Source organism: Pelecanus crispus, chromosome 26 (assembly GCF_030463565.1).
Source record: "Pelecanus crispus isolate bPelCri1 chromosome 26, bPelCri1.pri, whole genome shotgun sequence".
Lineage (NCBI taxonomy): Eukaryota > Metazoa > Chordata > Aves > Pelecaniformes > Pelecanidae > Pelecanus > Pelecanus crispus.
Genome location: NC_134668.1, coordinates 2,887,366 through 2,900,301, shown reverse-complemented (window position 1 = coordinate 2,900,301; position 12,936 = coordinate 2,887,366). Strand labels below are relative to the sequence as shown.

At 54.2% G+C, this 12,936-nt stretch overlaps 1 protein-coding gene across 2 annotated transcripts; it reads right to left on the bottom strand.

Moving 5' to 3' along the window:
• Positions 1-11,360: 11,360 nt before the first annotated feature.
• ATP5MC2 (ATP synthase membrane subunit c locus 2) lies at positions 11,361-12,709 on the bottom strand. Of its 2 annotated transcripts, none has more exons than XM_075725051.1 (4): positions 12,656-12,709; positions 12,003-12,098; positions 11,645-11,805; positions 11,361-11,559 (listed from the first exon to the last, which is right to left on the bottom strand). In XM_075725051.1, exons 1-4 carry the CDS (start codon positions 12,692-12,694, stop codon positions 11,445-11,447), a joined length of 411 nt encoding a protein of 136 aa, XP_075581166.1. In that variant the 5' UTR covers positions 12,695-12,709; the 3' UTR covers positions 11,361-11,444. The 2 variants fall into 2 exon arrangements, with proteins under 2 accessions (XP_075581166.1, XP_075581165.1); XM_075725050.1 differs by having other exon boundaries at positions 12,021-12,098.
• Positions 12,710-12,936: the final 227 nt, after the last annotated feature.

Below are 12,936 nucleotides of genomic sequence, written 5' to 3'. Positions count from 1 at the left end.
AATTAGATGCCTGCAGGGACTTGGGAACAGAGCTTGTTCTGCACCTCTGGGTGCCCATATCCGTGTTTGACTGCTTATCGACAGCTATTATACACCCAAAGACATTGCGAAAGATTTTAAGTTCTACAGGGAGAGGCCACCACCGAGCTTAGTGAAAATGCGCAGGCTGCTGTTAGTCCTAGGCTTTTACTTTAAAGTTATTTTGGGGTGTGAGGGAAGGAGTGAGAATGTTTGCTTTGTAACCAAAAAGCTACAAGAGAGCTTAAAACTGTCATCTGGGAAAGAAGGCCAAAAGCTGATGCTATAAAATCTGCTTTAGAGGCATAACACCCTCATGCTTTATAAGCTTGATAAAGCAAACCCAACTGTATAAACTGGAATATTGGCAAGGAACTCGCTTGAAGTAAATCTCCAACAGACATACAGTATTTAACAAGTCATTACGAGTTAACCTACAGCGCAGGGTGAAAGCAAAGTCCAACCGCTTACCAACATTTGCTGGGTGTTCAGCACTGCTCTCAAGCTTGTAGAGGATCCCCTACCCACAGCCCCAAATAGTTGGGACACCATCTCCTCCATAGCATCAAAGATGCACTACGCCCTCGCTTCTCGCTTGCAAGTGCCTTAAAACAGCCCTGGAGCTTCACCACCCCGGCGAGCTGCGGCTGCTGCTGTCAGAAGAAAGAACGACCTTTCCTACCAGGCATGACATTTGGCCCTGAAGTGACTGAAAAAGCAGCTCTCCTCAGCTCACACAGGAGCAAATTAACAGCCCAGCTGCGAAGAGTATTTCCACGTGCTTTGGGAAAGGGGTCAAACCTCACATGAAGAAACAGCCACGAACAAGAGTCACTCTCCTCCTCTCAGCGCGTGAGCGATGGGATAGGGAGGCATTGTCAGCATCCTGTCAAACATCAAACAAACTCCAGCAAAAGGAATAACACAGGCCCCAAACTAGCACATCAGCCACGAGCGACTTGACTGAGACCAGAAAAGCTTTTCCCCTGCAGTTAGAGCAACAAACCCCCTCAGCCAAGAGCTCCAGGCAGCCAGGCGGCTTTTCCCAGCACAGCTTCCACCAGTCCTCCCAACTACACAACTTACACTGTTTATAACCCTCTTATAAACAGTAACGAGTTTACCGTTACCATAACAAAAAGTGTAATTTGTTAACGTTGCCTCCACATTAGGGTCTGGCAGGATAAAAACCATTATAGAAGCACCATTGTCCAAGAGCCTCCTCACACTGGCCAGCCTCCAGATCAGATCTGGCCTGGCCTCCGACATCGGAGCAAGGTGTTGGAGAAAGCCTGGTGTCATCTCCGGGCCCCAGCCGAGCCACGGGGGCTGCCCGCACATCACAGGCAGCACAAAGGGAAGGATACTGTTTTTTTTCTTTTTTTCCAAATCTATGCAGAACACCGCGGCAAAAAAAGCAAGCGAGACCAATCGCAAGAAGCTCGAGTGATCTGGAACCATCTTCAGGAGGTCCTTCTGCTCTCTAATAGCGAGCTGAGGGACACTGGTGTGCAGATGCCTTGTGAGCACCTCTCGGGTTCGGTGTTTTCGAGGTACGAGGAGGTCAGATTTCATCGCACTAACAGCACGCATCCTCCTGCTCCTCCTTTCACCGTCAGATTCCTGAGAAGTAGCTGCTGTTCTTCAAATACCTACTTTAACTAATCCTTGCCAAACATCACCAATGCAGCTGTAGCTTGGCAAAACATGCTTTAACGCAGGCAAGGTTTCTCTAGTTAGGTGCCAAGTATCAGATTTCTAATATGAAAAGGCATCTGTCCAAAGGGTTTCAAAGCCTTTGATGAACACGAGACAAAATCCAACATAAACCAGCAAGTCAGCAGCTTCCCCAGGCAAGGAGATGGAGAAAGACTGTCTGTAAATCATCATCCAATTACTCATATGCCAGAGTTGCTCTTCCACTCCCAATTTCCGGAGGAAAGATGGACTCTACAAGATGTCCCCAAGGTATTTAACACAAAGACCCAAGGGAGAGACCAAACTGCAAGACCCCGACAGCGGACAGGAGGACTCACTGGCAGCACCTAGAGAGGGTATTTGATGGGAGCACCTAGCCAGCTCCCATCAAATACGGCATCCCACCTCAACCCTGCAACGAGCGGCAAGGCCCCAGGCATGGTTTATCATCAACTGGTTGCTCCAGGACCTCCTCCAAAATGGGAGGAACTTCATGGAACTCGCCAAGCCTCTCCACTGAGGTCAGCCTCCACTTAATTCTGTCGCCTTAATGCTGTCGCCTCCAAGATCAGAGCGGACGCCACGTCCTTGGCCAGACCCAGAGGTAATTCTGTCACCAGGAGCAAGGTAACAACCTAAGAGTGACAACAGGCGGGAGCACACCTGTATCCTACTCCAGCCAAAGCAATGCTGCACAAACCTTCCCCACAATCTCAAGCAAAAAGCTTTTCTTTCCTCCTTCACACCACAATCGAGTGAATCCTTGCAGCCTGCAGAAAAAGAGGCTCTAAGCAGGGATCACCAGGTAGGAAATTTTTCTGGCGTTGCTTCCAGCGGGCTTGAATTTGTAGCACAACGGCACACTGAGTAAACAGACACTCTAAAAGGCAGACTCCAAGACGCACGCAGGCAGCCTCCGGATCTTGGCACTACAGCTCTCGGGTCGCCTTGCGCTTCTTCATTAGCGGCGATACATCTTCAGCTATATACTTCTTCACAGCAGGGACAACATATTGCAAGCGATCTACTACAGGAGAGAGAAATAATTCAAGTTTAAGAAAGGGAGGAAAAACCTAAGAGACCCACTGTTTCTTACTGAGTAGAGATAATTATGAGAAAGCCATGAAAAGCCTTAGAGAATGCATTATTTTACCTAGGAAATGCCTAAGTGACCTAGAAACTGGAGTCCCATTTCCTGAAATTATTTATCCGCTTAAGAGCCCTTGTTTCAATGAAAGTGAGAAAAAAAGCTGCTGGAAATGGGACGTAAGAGCCTAAGTCAAGCTTGAACATATTTTCCCCGCAACAGCATGTGAGTAGTTTTAAAGGAAGATCAAAGTCAAGGCTGCACGGAGTTAAGAACAGGAGAGCCTCTTACGTAAGCAACTACCTATGGATAAAACTCTTGTCAATGAATTAAAATAACTGAAATAGCACCAGCGGGACAGGGGACAGAAAGGCACGACACTCTTGTATGTACGCATGGTCATAAAGTAAAAATATTTTGTCCCACCTGTTATTATTTACATCACATGTGGGCATTTTTATTTATTTAGCATTCAAAGGCACACACATTTTATTGCATCATTATTTGATACGCGAGCCCTAAAATCAGAGGGGAGCAAGAAATATTCCAAATATAAGCAGTGTCTAGAAGTCTGGTACATTATTGCGAGTTGTTTAACTAGAACTGCATTCTGCCTTCAGAATGATTGTGTTTTAGCAGTGAACAAAGCAATGATTTCCTATATATAGTTTACATAATTCAAAACGTGAAATCTTACACAGATGAAGGATACAGCATCCTAAACGTGGATCATACAAACGGGCGCTCTATATGCGTTAAAAATAGAGAGCTTTCCAAAAACAAAGGAAAGGCAGCGTGGGGTAGCAAGACGAAAAACATCCACACGAAGAAGAGCGAGCATCCCTCAGGAAGTTTCTCACCACCTCCACCAGAAAACGTACTTGCTCATGAAAACGCTGCCAGCGCACTCAGGATCACGTTCAGAAAGTCACATCTCACCGTGCTCGCTTGCACATGACTCCATCGGAGCGAGGGTCTGGGCAACGAGCAAGGCTCGCTCTTACATAAACTCTCCAGGTTTCTAACAGTGCACTCTGCCATATAAAGGCTTCCAATCCGATTAAGGTTGTAGATGAACTTCCTCAGGTCCGTTTTCATACGGTAAATCTGCCCGGCGCTGCAAGATGCTCAGCTAAGTCTCTGCCTTCACGTTTTCGGGACCCAGCGGTTAATTCCAGGAGACCTGGCACCCAGCTGCTGTCACCGCTGATGACAATCTGCCTTTGGATCTCGCCTCCCTCTGCTGCTCCTCCTCCAGCTCTATTTTACCAACACTCAAAAAAATAAGGGAATATTTCTACCGCAGGAACAGGGGAAGAATGGCCCCTGAACAGCTGCCAAGGCTACCTTCAGATCCTGCTGCAAGAGAACAGCACGAGGTAGAAGAAAACTACATTTCACTGTGAGAAGATCAACTGGCAAAGCTTCCCCTGCCCACATGCAACCTACTTCAGCTTCTCCAGCAGCAGTTCAACCTCACTTTCCAAACTTCTAAGGATTTCCAGCACCTTCAGCCATGGACACGACCAGCTGTACGTCTAGAAACAAGTCTATTTTAAACACCAGCTATTTTAAATAATTGCAAGCATCGACTGCTTAGTGATTTGAAGATTTGTTCCCTTCATCTCAGCAGACTCAGCACCAACAAGAGATTTTTGGCACAAACCCCAAAAGCCATGTCCTGCTCCACGTCTGGTTTACTCACTTTGGAAACGGTTAAAGGGTATAAGACAGCTCGGCACGGTTAGTTACACAGGTATAAATACACTCATTTAGGCATTGCTTATTCCCTAGCACTGCCAAGTCCACATCTAGCCAAGTCGTTAATACACTGAAGTCTGTGAAAGACTGCTTTTTTATTATTATTATTTTAACTAGTAACAATGGTATTCAGAATGAGGTCTCTGCCAGCCAGGGCTGAAAACATTCTCCATCAGCACAAAAAAAAAAAAAAAAAGCAAGCAAGCTGTGCAAGAGCTCTGCTAAGGGCAGCACTGCAAGCGTGGCAGCGCATCCCCACAAGGCAGGGAAGTGGTGAACTTTGCAGCTTTACACACTTTTGAACTCCAGGCACAATATGGATTTCATACAAAAGGAGTTCAAACATCTTTTTTGGGGGGGGAGAAGGGGAAGCAAATGTCTTCGTACAGCGTCTCTTTAAGGATTTATTTGGTAGCCATGCCTCTCGAAGAGAGCTCAGAAGCGAGGCTAGCTCTGCAGAGCGTGCAGAGAAACACCCCAGTGGGTAGCACGGCCCGTCGCTGGCAGAGCAGCTTTGTTTATTCATGAACCAGCTTGCAAGGGCTGGCACCACGTCTCCACCGCCGCTTTATTCTCTCGCGCAAGGGTGGGACAGCAGAGCAGCATTCCAGACCGCTGCAGGCTCTCCGCGGGCTGGCTCGCTCCTGCAAGAACGGCAGCGCCGTTTGCAATCCCCGCGCTGCTCCCCGTGAGCCAAGCACGTTGCTTTTGTCGGGAAACTTCAATAAATGTCTGCTGTCGCCTGGGAGCTCAGCTCTGCACTTGTCCTGATGCAGGACAGCAGCCCCTGCTCACGTACAGCAGCAAAAGGCAGACGTGGAGGTAGGAAAATTCACCCTGGCCAGCTCATCCTCGCACCACCACCCCAGCAAAGCGTGCAAATTGCTTAGAGGAAAGAGGTGCAATCCAAAAATCCTGCTCCGCTAAATAATTAGCCAGCATTAAAATCAGGTTTAGCCTTGGTGAAACCACACTGTGTTGGAGTCGGTTAAGGCATTGAATTTATTGTGTTTCAAAAACAAATGCCAAACTTTGGCATGCATTAAAATCCAGCGTGTGCTACATGAAGGACACTGCATGGCTGACTTCTGCATCAGCACGTGCCCCACCAGGTGTATCGGAGAGGTAGGGGTGAAAGAAAAAAAGCAAGCAGCTCTTGGAGGATTACGAAATTGAACTTCAGAGAAGCAATTAAGCCAAACTCCCACAAGCCAAGACTAATTGCAGCAAAACACACTGTAAATATCAGCTCTAAAGAGGGAGAACAAACCCAAGCGTGCGAACATCAACCAGCAGCTTGGCGAGGAACCTGTGGGTACCACCACCTCCACGGGCTGTAAATCAGGGAATCCTGGGGTCCTCCACCACGCGCGCTCTCCACGGCCCCGTCTCACGGCTTCCCCGCCCGCATCGCTGGGAAGGAGGGCCGAGGCCGCGGACACAGCCTGGCCGGCCTCAAACGCCTGCTCCCACCGCTTCCGCCGGCAGAGCAAGGCTGCGCGCAAGTTAAGCCTCAACTTTTCGGATCTGGGCAAAGCGATCCAAGAAACAGAGGAAGAGCAGAATTAAGAGATTCGCTGAGGACTTGAAGTGACGTGATATAGGAATTCATCAGCCAGACAGAAAGATGTGACAAATTTTGTGATGTGAAGGCTGAGCATTATACAACTGATTAAAATCTCAGTTTTATATTCAAAAGGAAGCGAGGCTATAAACGTGCTTTCGTTTCAGTCTCTATAGGCAGCTTCCTAGGCACCTCTACACCGAACAGAAACCATTTCGCCCCCCAGGGAAACCCACTCCCCTTGCTCACATCTCTGCTCAGCCTACGCTACTCAGCATTCACCCACTGTATTACAAGTTCCTTGAAATCAAAACCAAGAAACAAGATTACTTTAAAAGGGGGGGAGGGAAAAAAAAAAAAAAGTTACAGGAAGCAACAGGTCCTCAATCCTGAAGGTCAGTTACAAAAAATTTTCTCCCAGCACAGGAAAGCCCTCTCAAAATGCATCACCATTGGGTGCTAAACGACTGGGGGGGGGAGAGCGGTTTCGGAAATCTGGCCTCAATTCTTGGTTCTAGGAACATTCAAAAAAGAAAAGAAAAAAAAAGAAAAAAAGGCCCCGAGAAAGTCAGAAGGATAAATAAAATGAAACAGAATGTGAAAAAGCATCACATGTGATGCAGCAGAAAATGAGTCCAAAACAAAATCCAACCCAGAGATCTTCTACTAACACATGCTGCAAAAAACAACACATGCACCACGAGGCCTGCCAGAAGCTGAGCGTACTTTACTAAGCCATTTTAAAAATGTTTCCACCACAAAGAGGCAGCAACAGGCTCTGGGCGAGGACGTGTCCTCGTTGCCCTGATCCCAGCTCTGCTGGAGGATTCGCTTTCTTCCCCGCAACCATCCTCTTGCACCCATCCACTCACGCTTCCTCTCTCAAACTTCCCCATCTTTCAAAACAGGCGAGGGAAATTTCCTGCCGGCCCCATGCCACGTCCACAAGCCCCCTTTCAGCCAACCTGAGAATGTCCTCCACAGTCAGCGTCTCCTCCAGTCGGGCTCCAAGGGGTTTTGGAAGAGATGGGAATAAAGACATTAATGAGAAGTTTGATTTTTTTTTTTTTTTAAGCCACGTCCTTTCATTTTTGCCGTCTTCCTACACAGCATACCTATGCAATCACCATCATAGTTGTGCCACACGGATTGTACGGCGCTTCCAAGTTAACTCGGACTAACAACAGTCCCATCAACCAGCTTAAAAAGGGTAACAACGCTCGCAACCTACCAAGGTGGGCTGAGTGTCTAACAACGGGACTCAGCAAGGCTCAACAGCAAGCTCATTTTCACCTCACATCTTCATAAATCACACAGAGGAGAAAAAAAAAAAAATCAGAGCACTAAATACATACGGTGAGAAATGCCAGAGAAGACTGGAAAATAAGGAACCTTGAGAAAACAGAAATACGAGAAAGAATAAGTAAAATTAATGTTAGAAATACCATTCAACAGGGGAAAGTTAAGTCAGAGCGAAAGACAAATTGCAAGTGGAAGGTTTAACATATTCACAAAGTTTGTGTAAAGCTCTTCCTTCTTATAATCTGAGCAGGCAGAGAGCAAGGAAGGAAGGTCCCAATCTCCAGCACTCTGATGCAAACCACATTCAACTCCAAGCTACTCGGTATCAGAAGGATATTGGCAAATTGGAAGGCATTCAGGAAAATATAGTCAAGCAACTGGAGGGATTGATTTACACAGAAAGATTAAAATAACTAGCCGCCCAGCTTGGCTAAGCGGTAAGTAAGGTGGACATGATAATTTTTTACAGTTAGTTGACAGGCAAGTGCCAAAGGAGAGGAAGTGTTCAACATATTACAATTAGGTGTAACCAAAGGACTGGCACGCAATTAAGGAAATTCATGGCTGCATTAAAGCTCTCAAAGCAGTGAGGTCTATCGGATACTAAAACAGCCTCCCACTTCTCGATTCCCAACCAATTTCTAGGATCAGAAATAAACCACTCTCCTGAGAAAAGAACATCCCGGCCACAGGTAATCATTACAAACCTCGCAGGTCAATGGCTGACTAGCTGCTTCCACCAGCTGAACCCACTCCTTGTTTGTTTCCTTTTAACACTAAGAGCAAACAAGCACTCCAGGACTCTCCAGCCCGCAAAGCGATTGCAGTTGGCAACAGCAGTTACCCCGTCATGTCACCGAAGGTGAATATGATCTCTCGCTTTAAGGAAACAAGGAGCAAGGATGTTAACCCTACTCGTTTTCCAAACGGGAATCTGGCTGTTGAATCCACCTCCCACAAACTTCTCCACATTCAAACACTGAAGTTATTCTTAGTCTCCGCTGAGAAAACCCCAATCCAAAAAAACTGTCCAACAAAGCCAGTAGTTCAGAACTGCTGCTGAATTCCTCTCCAGAAATGACTGCATTTTAGCGACAACTATTTTTAAAGCAGTTTACAAAGAACTAGACAACCCCTTCAGACTGGTCCTTCAACACTGCTGGCGGAAGAAAGCCAACGAGCACTGTAGTGAGGCAAAATAAATTGGGAAGTCCACTGAAGTGTTAAAGAGACTTTTATGTTGTACTTCTGAATGTTAAATTGAAACGTTGCCTTTAGAGGGACCTGAGCAGGGAAGAAGTGATAACTTCATAAAGAAAGATAACGATGGGACTCAGTGAAGAAGAGGCAACAAAGAAAGAGGCAGAAAGAGCAAAAGGGGGAAAGCCGAGGAGAACAAGGAGTTTTTGTTGTCACACACATCTCATCTCACACCTGAGCCACCTGATCTCTTTTCCTCAATAAGGTTGAGGGGCTCCATACCAATGCTTCTGGCAGTAGGAACAAAACAGCTTTGAGACGTGACCCGGGTTGTGCTTGCCAAGTCAGAGCTACTGAGAGACAGCAGATTTCACAGCACCAGCGGCAGATGAGCAAGCGCACGGTGAAACCTCGCCGCTTCAAGAACCTCTCAGAAGTTTGAGCTCCCAAAGTCCCCCAGTGAGAATAAACCGCTGCTTCAGACCTCGGCAGAAACTACTTCTCTCATTTCTGCTCTTTGCATACTCGGTGCTGTGGGAGTCACTGATCCCCCTGGGACTGCATGGGGCGGGATGGGGCTGAGGGCCCCCCGCCTCCCACAGCCATTCACCAGCCCACAGCCTGCTCCCCCCTCGCCCCCATGGGCACCTACAACCCCTCCACGTCCCTTCCGCATCCACTTCCCACCGGGAGCCCCCCACGCGCAGGCCTGGACCCTCCCCAGCTGCCCCGAAAGAGTCACGAGCCGCCATGCCGAGCCCGAACCCCTCTTCACGCAGAGGAGGACGCAGTCCCAATTAAAGGGGCTCCCCCAGCACCTGCACCTCAGGGGTCCCCCCAGGATCCCCTCTAGCCCCTGAGGTCCCCATGTCTGCCATACCCCAGGACACCCCCTACCTCTTCAGGGCCCCCCAGGACCTGCGCACCCACGGCTCTTCCATGTCTACAGCCCCCAAAGATCCCCCCCCAATTCTCATCCTCTAAAGCTCCCCCACCCCTCAACTGCCCCCCGCCCACAGTCCCTCAAGACCCCCCAATACCTCTCCAGGGCTCACCCCCCCGAATCCCACTGCAAGACCCCCCTCCCTTTAAAGCCGCCCATATTTGCAAACCCCAACCCCCCCTCAGGACACCCACCCCTCAACGCCCCCCATCTGCAATCCCGCCACCCCCCTCACGCTCCCCAGAACCGCCCCAAGACCCCCGGCCCAGAGGCACCCCCAGCCCCCCACCCCTCGCGGCCCCCCCCCTCTCCTGACGCCCCGCACCCCTGACCGCCCCACGCCCCCACCCCAGCCCCCCGGGCCCCCCAGGCCCGCGGGCTCCCCCCCTCAGGCACCGCCCGGGCCCCTCGCCGCCTCCGGCAGCCCCGCCCACCGGGGAGGGGCTTGCCCCGCCGCGGCGCCTCCTAAGCCCCCATTGGCCGCGCCGCCCGCCACTCCGGGCCTGGCGGCCAGCCGATTGGCCGTGGGGCGCCGTCAATCAGTGGAGGGGCGGGGGCGGCAGAGGGGCTGCCTCACGAAAACTCGGGGAGAGTTGTGGGGGGGAGGGGCCGGCCGGGGCTCCCCGCCGCCCCCCCGGGCGCTGCCCCACCGCCTCTCCCGCCGCCCGCCCCGCCCGGGGCGCCCCCACCGCCCGCCGCCGCCGGTCCGGTTACCTGAGGGAGGGCCGGGCCGCGCCGGGGCCTCGCGCTGGCTGCCGCTCGCGCTGGGGCTCCCGCCTCCCCTCCGCGAGACCCCCCCCCTCCGCGCCCCACGCGCGAGACTCTCGCGAGACCCGAGGGGAGGTAACGGCGCCGGGGCCAATGGGGGGCTCCGGGGGCGGGGCCTCGCGGCAGAGGGGCGGGGCTGACCACGCCCCCTCGGGGGCGGCCGGTGAGGGGGAGCCCGGGGGGGGGGGGGGCAGAGGGACCCGGGGGGGCAGGGACACCCGGGGGGGGCCCACCCTGCGGGGACGGAGGGACGGGGCACCCCGGCACCAGGACACCCATGAGCCCGCGGCACCCCCATACTGGCCCCGGGACACCCCAGCACCGGGACACCCCTGAGCCTGGGGCACCCCTGAACCCGGGGCACCCCCGGTACCTGCAGCCAACACCAGGACACCCCTGAGCCCGGGGCACCCTGAGCCCGGGGCACCCCTGAGCCCGGGGCACCCCCATACTGGCCCCGGGACACCCCAGCATGGGGACACCCCTGAGCCTGGGCACCCTGGCACCGGGACACCCATGAGCCCGGGGCACGCTGAGCCCGGGACACCCCAGCACGGGGACACCCCTGAGCCCAGGGCACCCCGGGTACCTGCACCCGGCACCGGGACACCCCTGAGCCTGGGGCACCCTGAGCCCGGGGCACCCTGGCACCAGGACACCCCAAACCCCCGCTCCCGGCCCTGGGGCTGTCTGTCCCGGTGGAGGTGTCCCCAAGGGGTGATGCCCCGGGCAGGGACAGGATGGAGGTGCCAGCCCAGGGGGCCGTGCCGAGGTCTCCCGGCTGTCCCCAGGGATCGGCGATGTCCCCGTCCCCTTGGGGACACGGCTGAGGGCTCGGGGAGGCAGCAGGGCTCAGCCCAGGCAGCCGGTGTCCCCTGTGGGGACGCTGCCACCTCCCCGGGAGGGGAAAGCGAGCCCAGGTCCCCCGCTGCGCCGTGCCCGGTGCCAGCCATGGGCAAGTGACACCGGATGGGGCCACCAAGGAGACGCGAGGAGCCGAGACCCTGTTATCAAACCGTCTTTATTCCCCTCCCGCCCGTGGCAGGGCCGGGGCTCTCCTCTGCCCCCCAGCCGGCGTGGGGCCGGCTCTGTCACTGGCTCCGTCACATGGCGAAGAGGATGAGGAAGGCTACCATGAGGCAGAAGAGCCCCATGGCCTCAGAGAGCGCAAAGCCCAAGATGGCGTAGGAGAAAAGCTGCTGTTTCAGTGAGGGGTTCCTGCGGGGAGAGGAGAGGCTGGTCAGCGGGGGCACAGCCAGCCCCCAGCCCCCCCCCGTTTCCACCCCCCCTGTGTCCCCCTGACCTGGCGTAGCCGATGATGAGGCTGCCAAAGACGGTGCCAATGCCAGCCCCGGAGCCGGCCACCCCCACGGTGGCAGCGCCAGCACCAATGAACTTGGCGGCGGTGTCGATGTCCCGGTGGGCCACGCTCGTCTGGATGGCCCGGTGGGCACCAGGCCGTGCCTGGGGGTCGGGAGGGTGGGCACGTGTTGGGGGGGACACATGCCTCACCCCAACGCCCCCCGAGGACTCAGTTTCCCCTCATCAAGCTCCCCACAGCTTCTCGGGGAGCCCCAGAGTGGGCAGGGGGAACAGTCGCCCCCCTACACCCCTCCCAGGGCTGGTGCTCAGCACCCCCCGGCCCCTCGGTGCCCCCCAGCCCAAGCTGGGCATGTTACCTGCTCTGTCCGGGCCTCGGGGCTGCTCAGCACGGAGGCAGAGAGGGGCTGGCACAGCACCCGCGAGCTCCTCCTCACCTGCAAAGCACAGCCGCCCTCAGATTTGGGGGGGATGCCCCACCCTGTGCTCCCCCAGGGCAGCAAAACTCCACCTGAGGTCCCCTGAGGCCACCACTGTCAGCTCTGGTACCCCCCAAACCTGCTCAGCCCCTTGGGGCACCCCATGAGCCAGCAGCACCCAGCTGGGAGAGCCTGTCCCAACACCTGGCACCAAAGCAGAGCTCCCAGGCGCCCCAAGGCCCTGCTGTGGGCACCCCACGGCTGCAGGCGTCGGCGTACGGATCCTGCGTGCCGCTGGGGCCGGCACCCAGCCACAGGCGCTTTAGTCCCAGCGCCGTATCCACCTGCGCGTGGATAATTAGTAACCACAGAGGGATGGCAAACGATCTTTAACTGGAGCGGCTGAGCGCTCGGGGCTCCGCTCACCTTCAGTGCAGCCCAGCGTGGCTCTAAACCTGCAAAAGTGTCCCCAGACCTCTCCCCCTGTCCCCGAGATGGGGCACGCGTTACCCCCCCCGCACCCTCATCCCGCAGAAGGGACATGGAGGGCGAAGGAGGGGTTTGTCACTACTCACTAGCGCAGGAGCGGAGACAAACTTTGCACAGGCGTACATGGCGAGGGACGGAGGGACACACGCGCGGGACACGGCTGGAAGAGACAACAGACACCGGGGCATAAGGAGCCGCGGCGTGGGGGATCCGGCCTCATGCACGTGGGGTGACCCCCAGGACAGGCGGGGACGTGGGGACACACAGGAGGTCTGGGCCACGTGGGAATGGCAGGGCAGGACGCGTCTTTATCGCCCAGGTGACAGCTCCTGGCTGAGTGCCACCATGGTGCCAGTTTGGGGCTCAG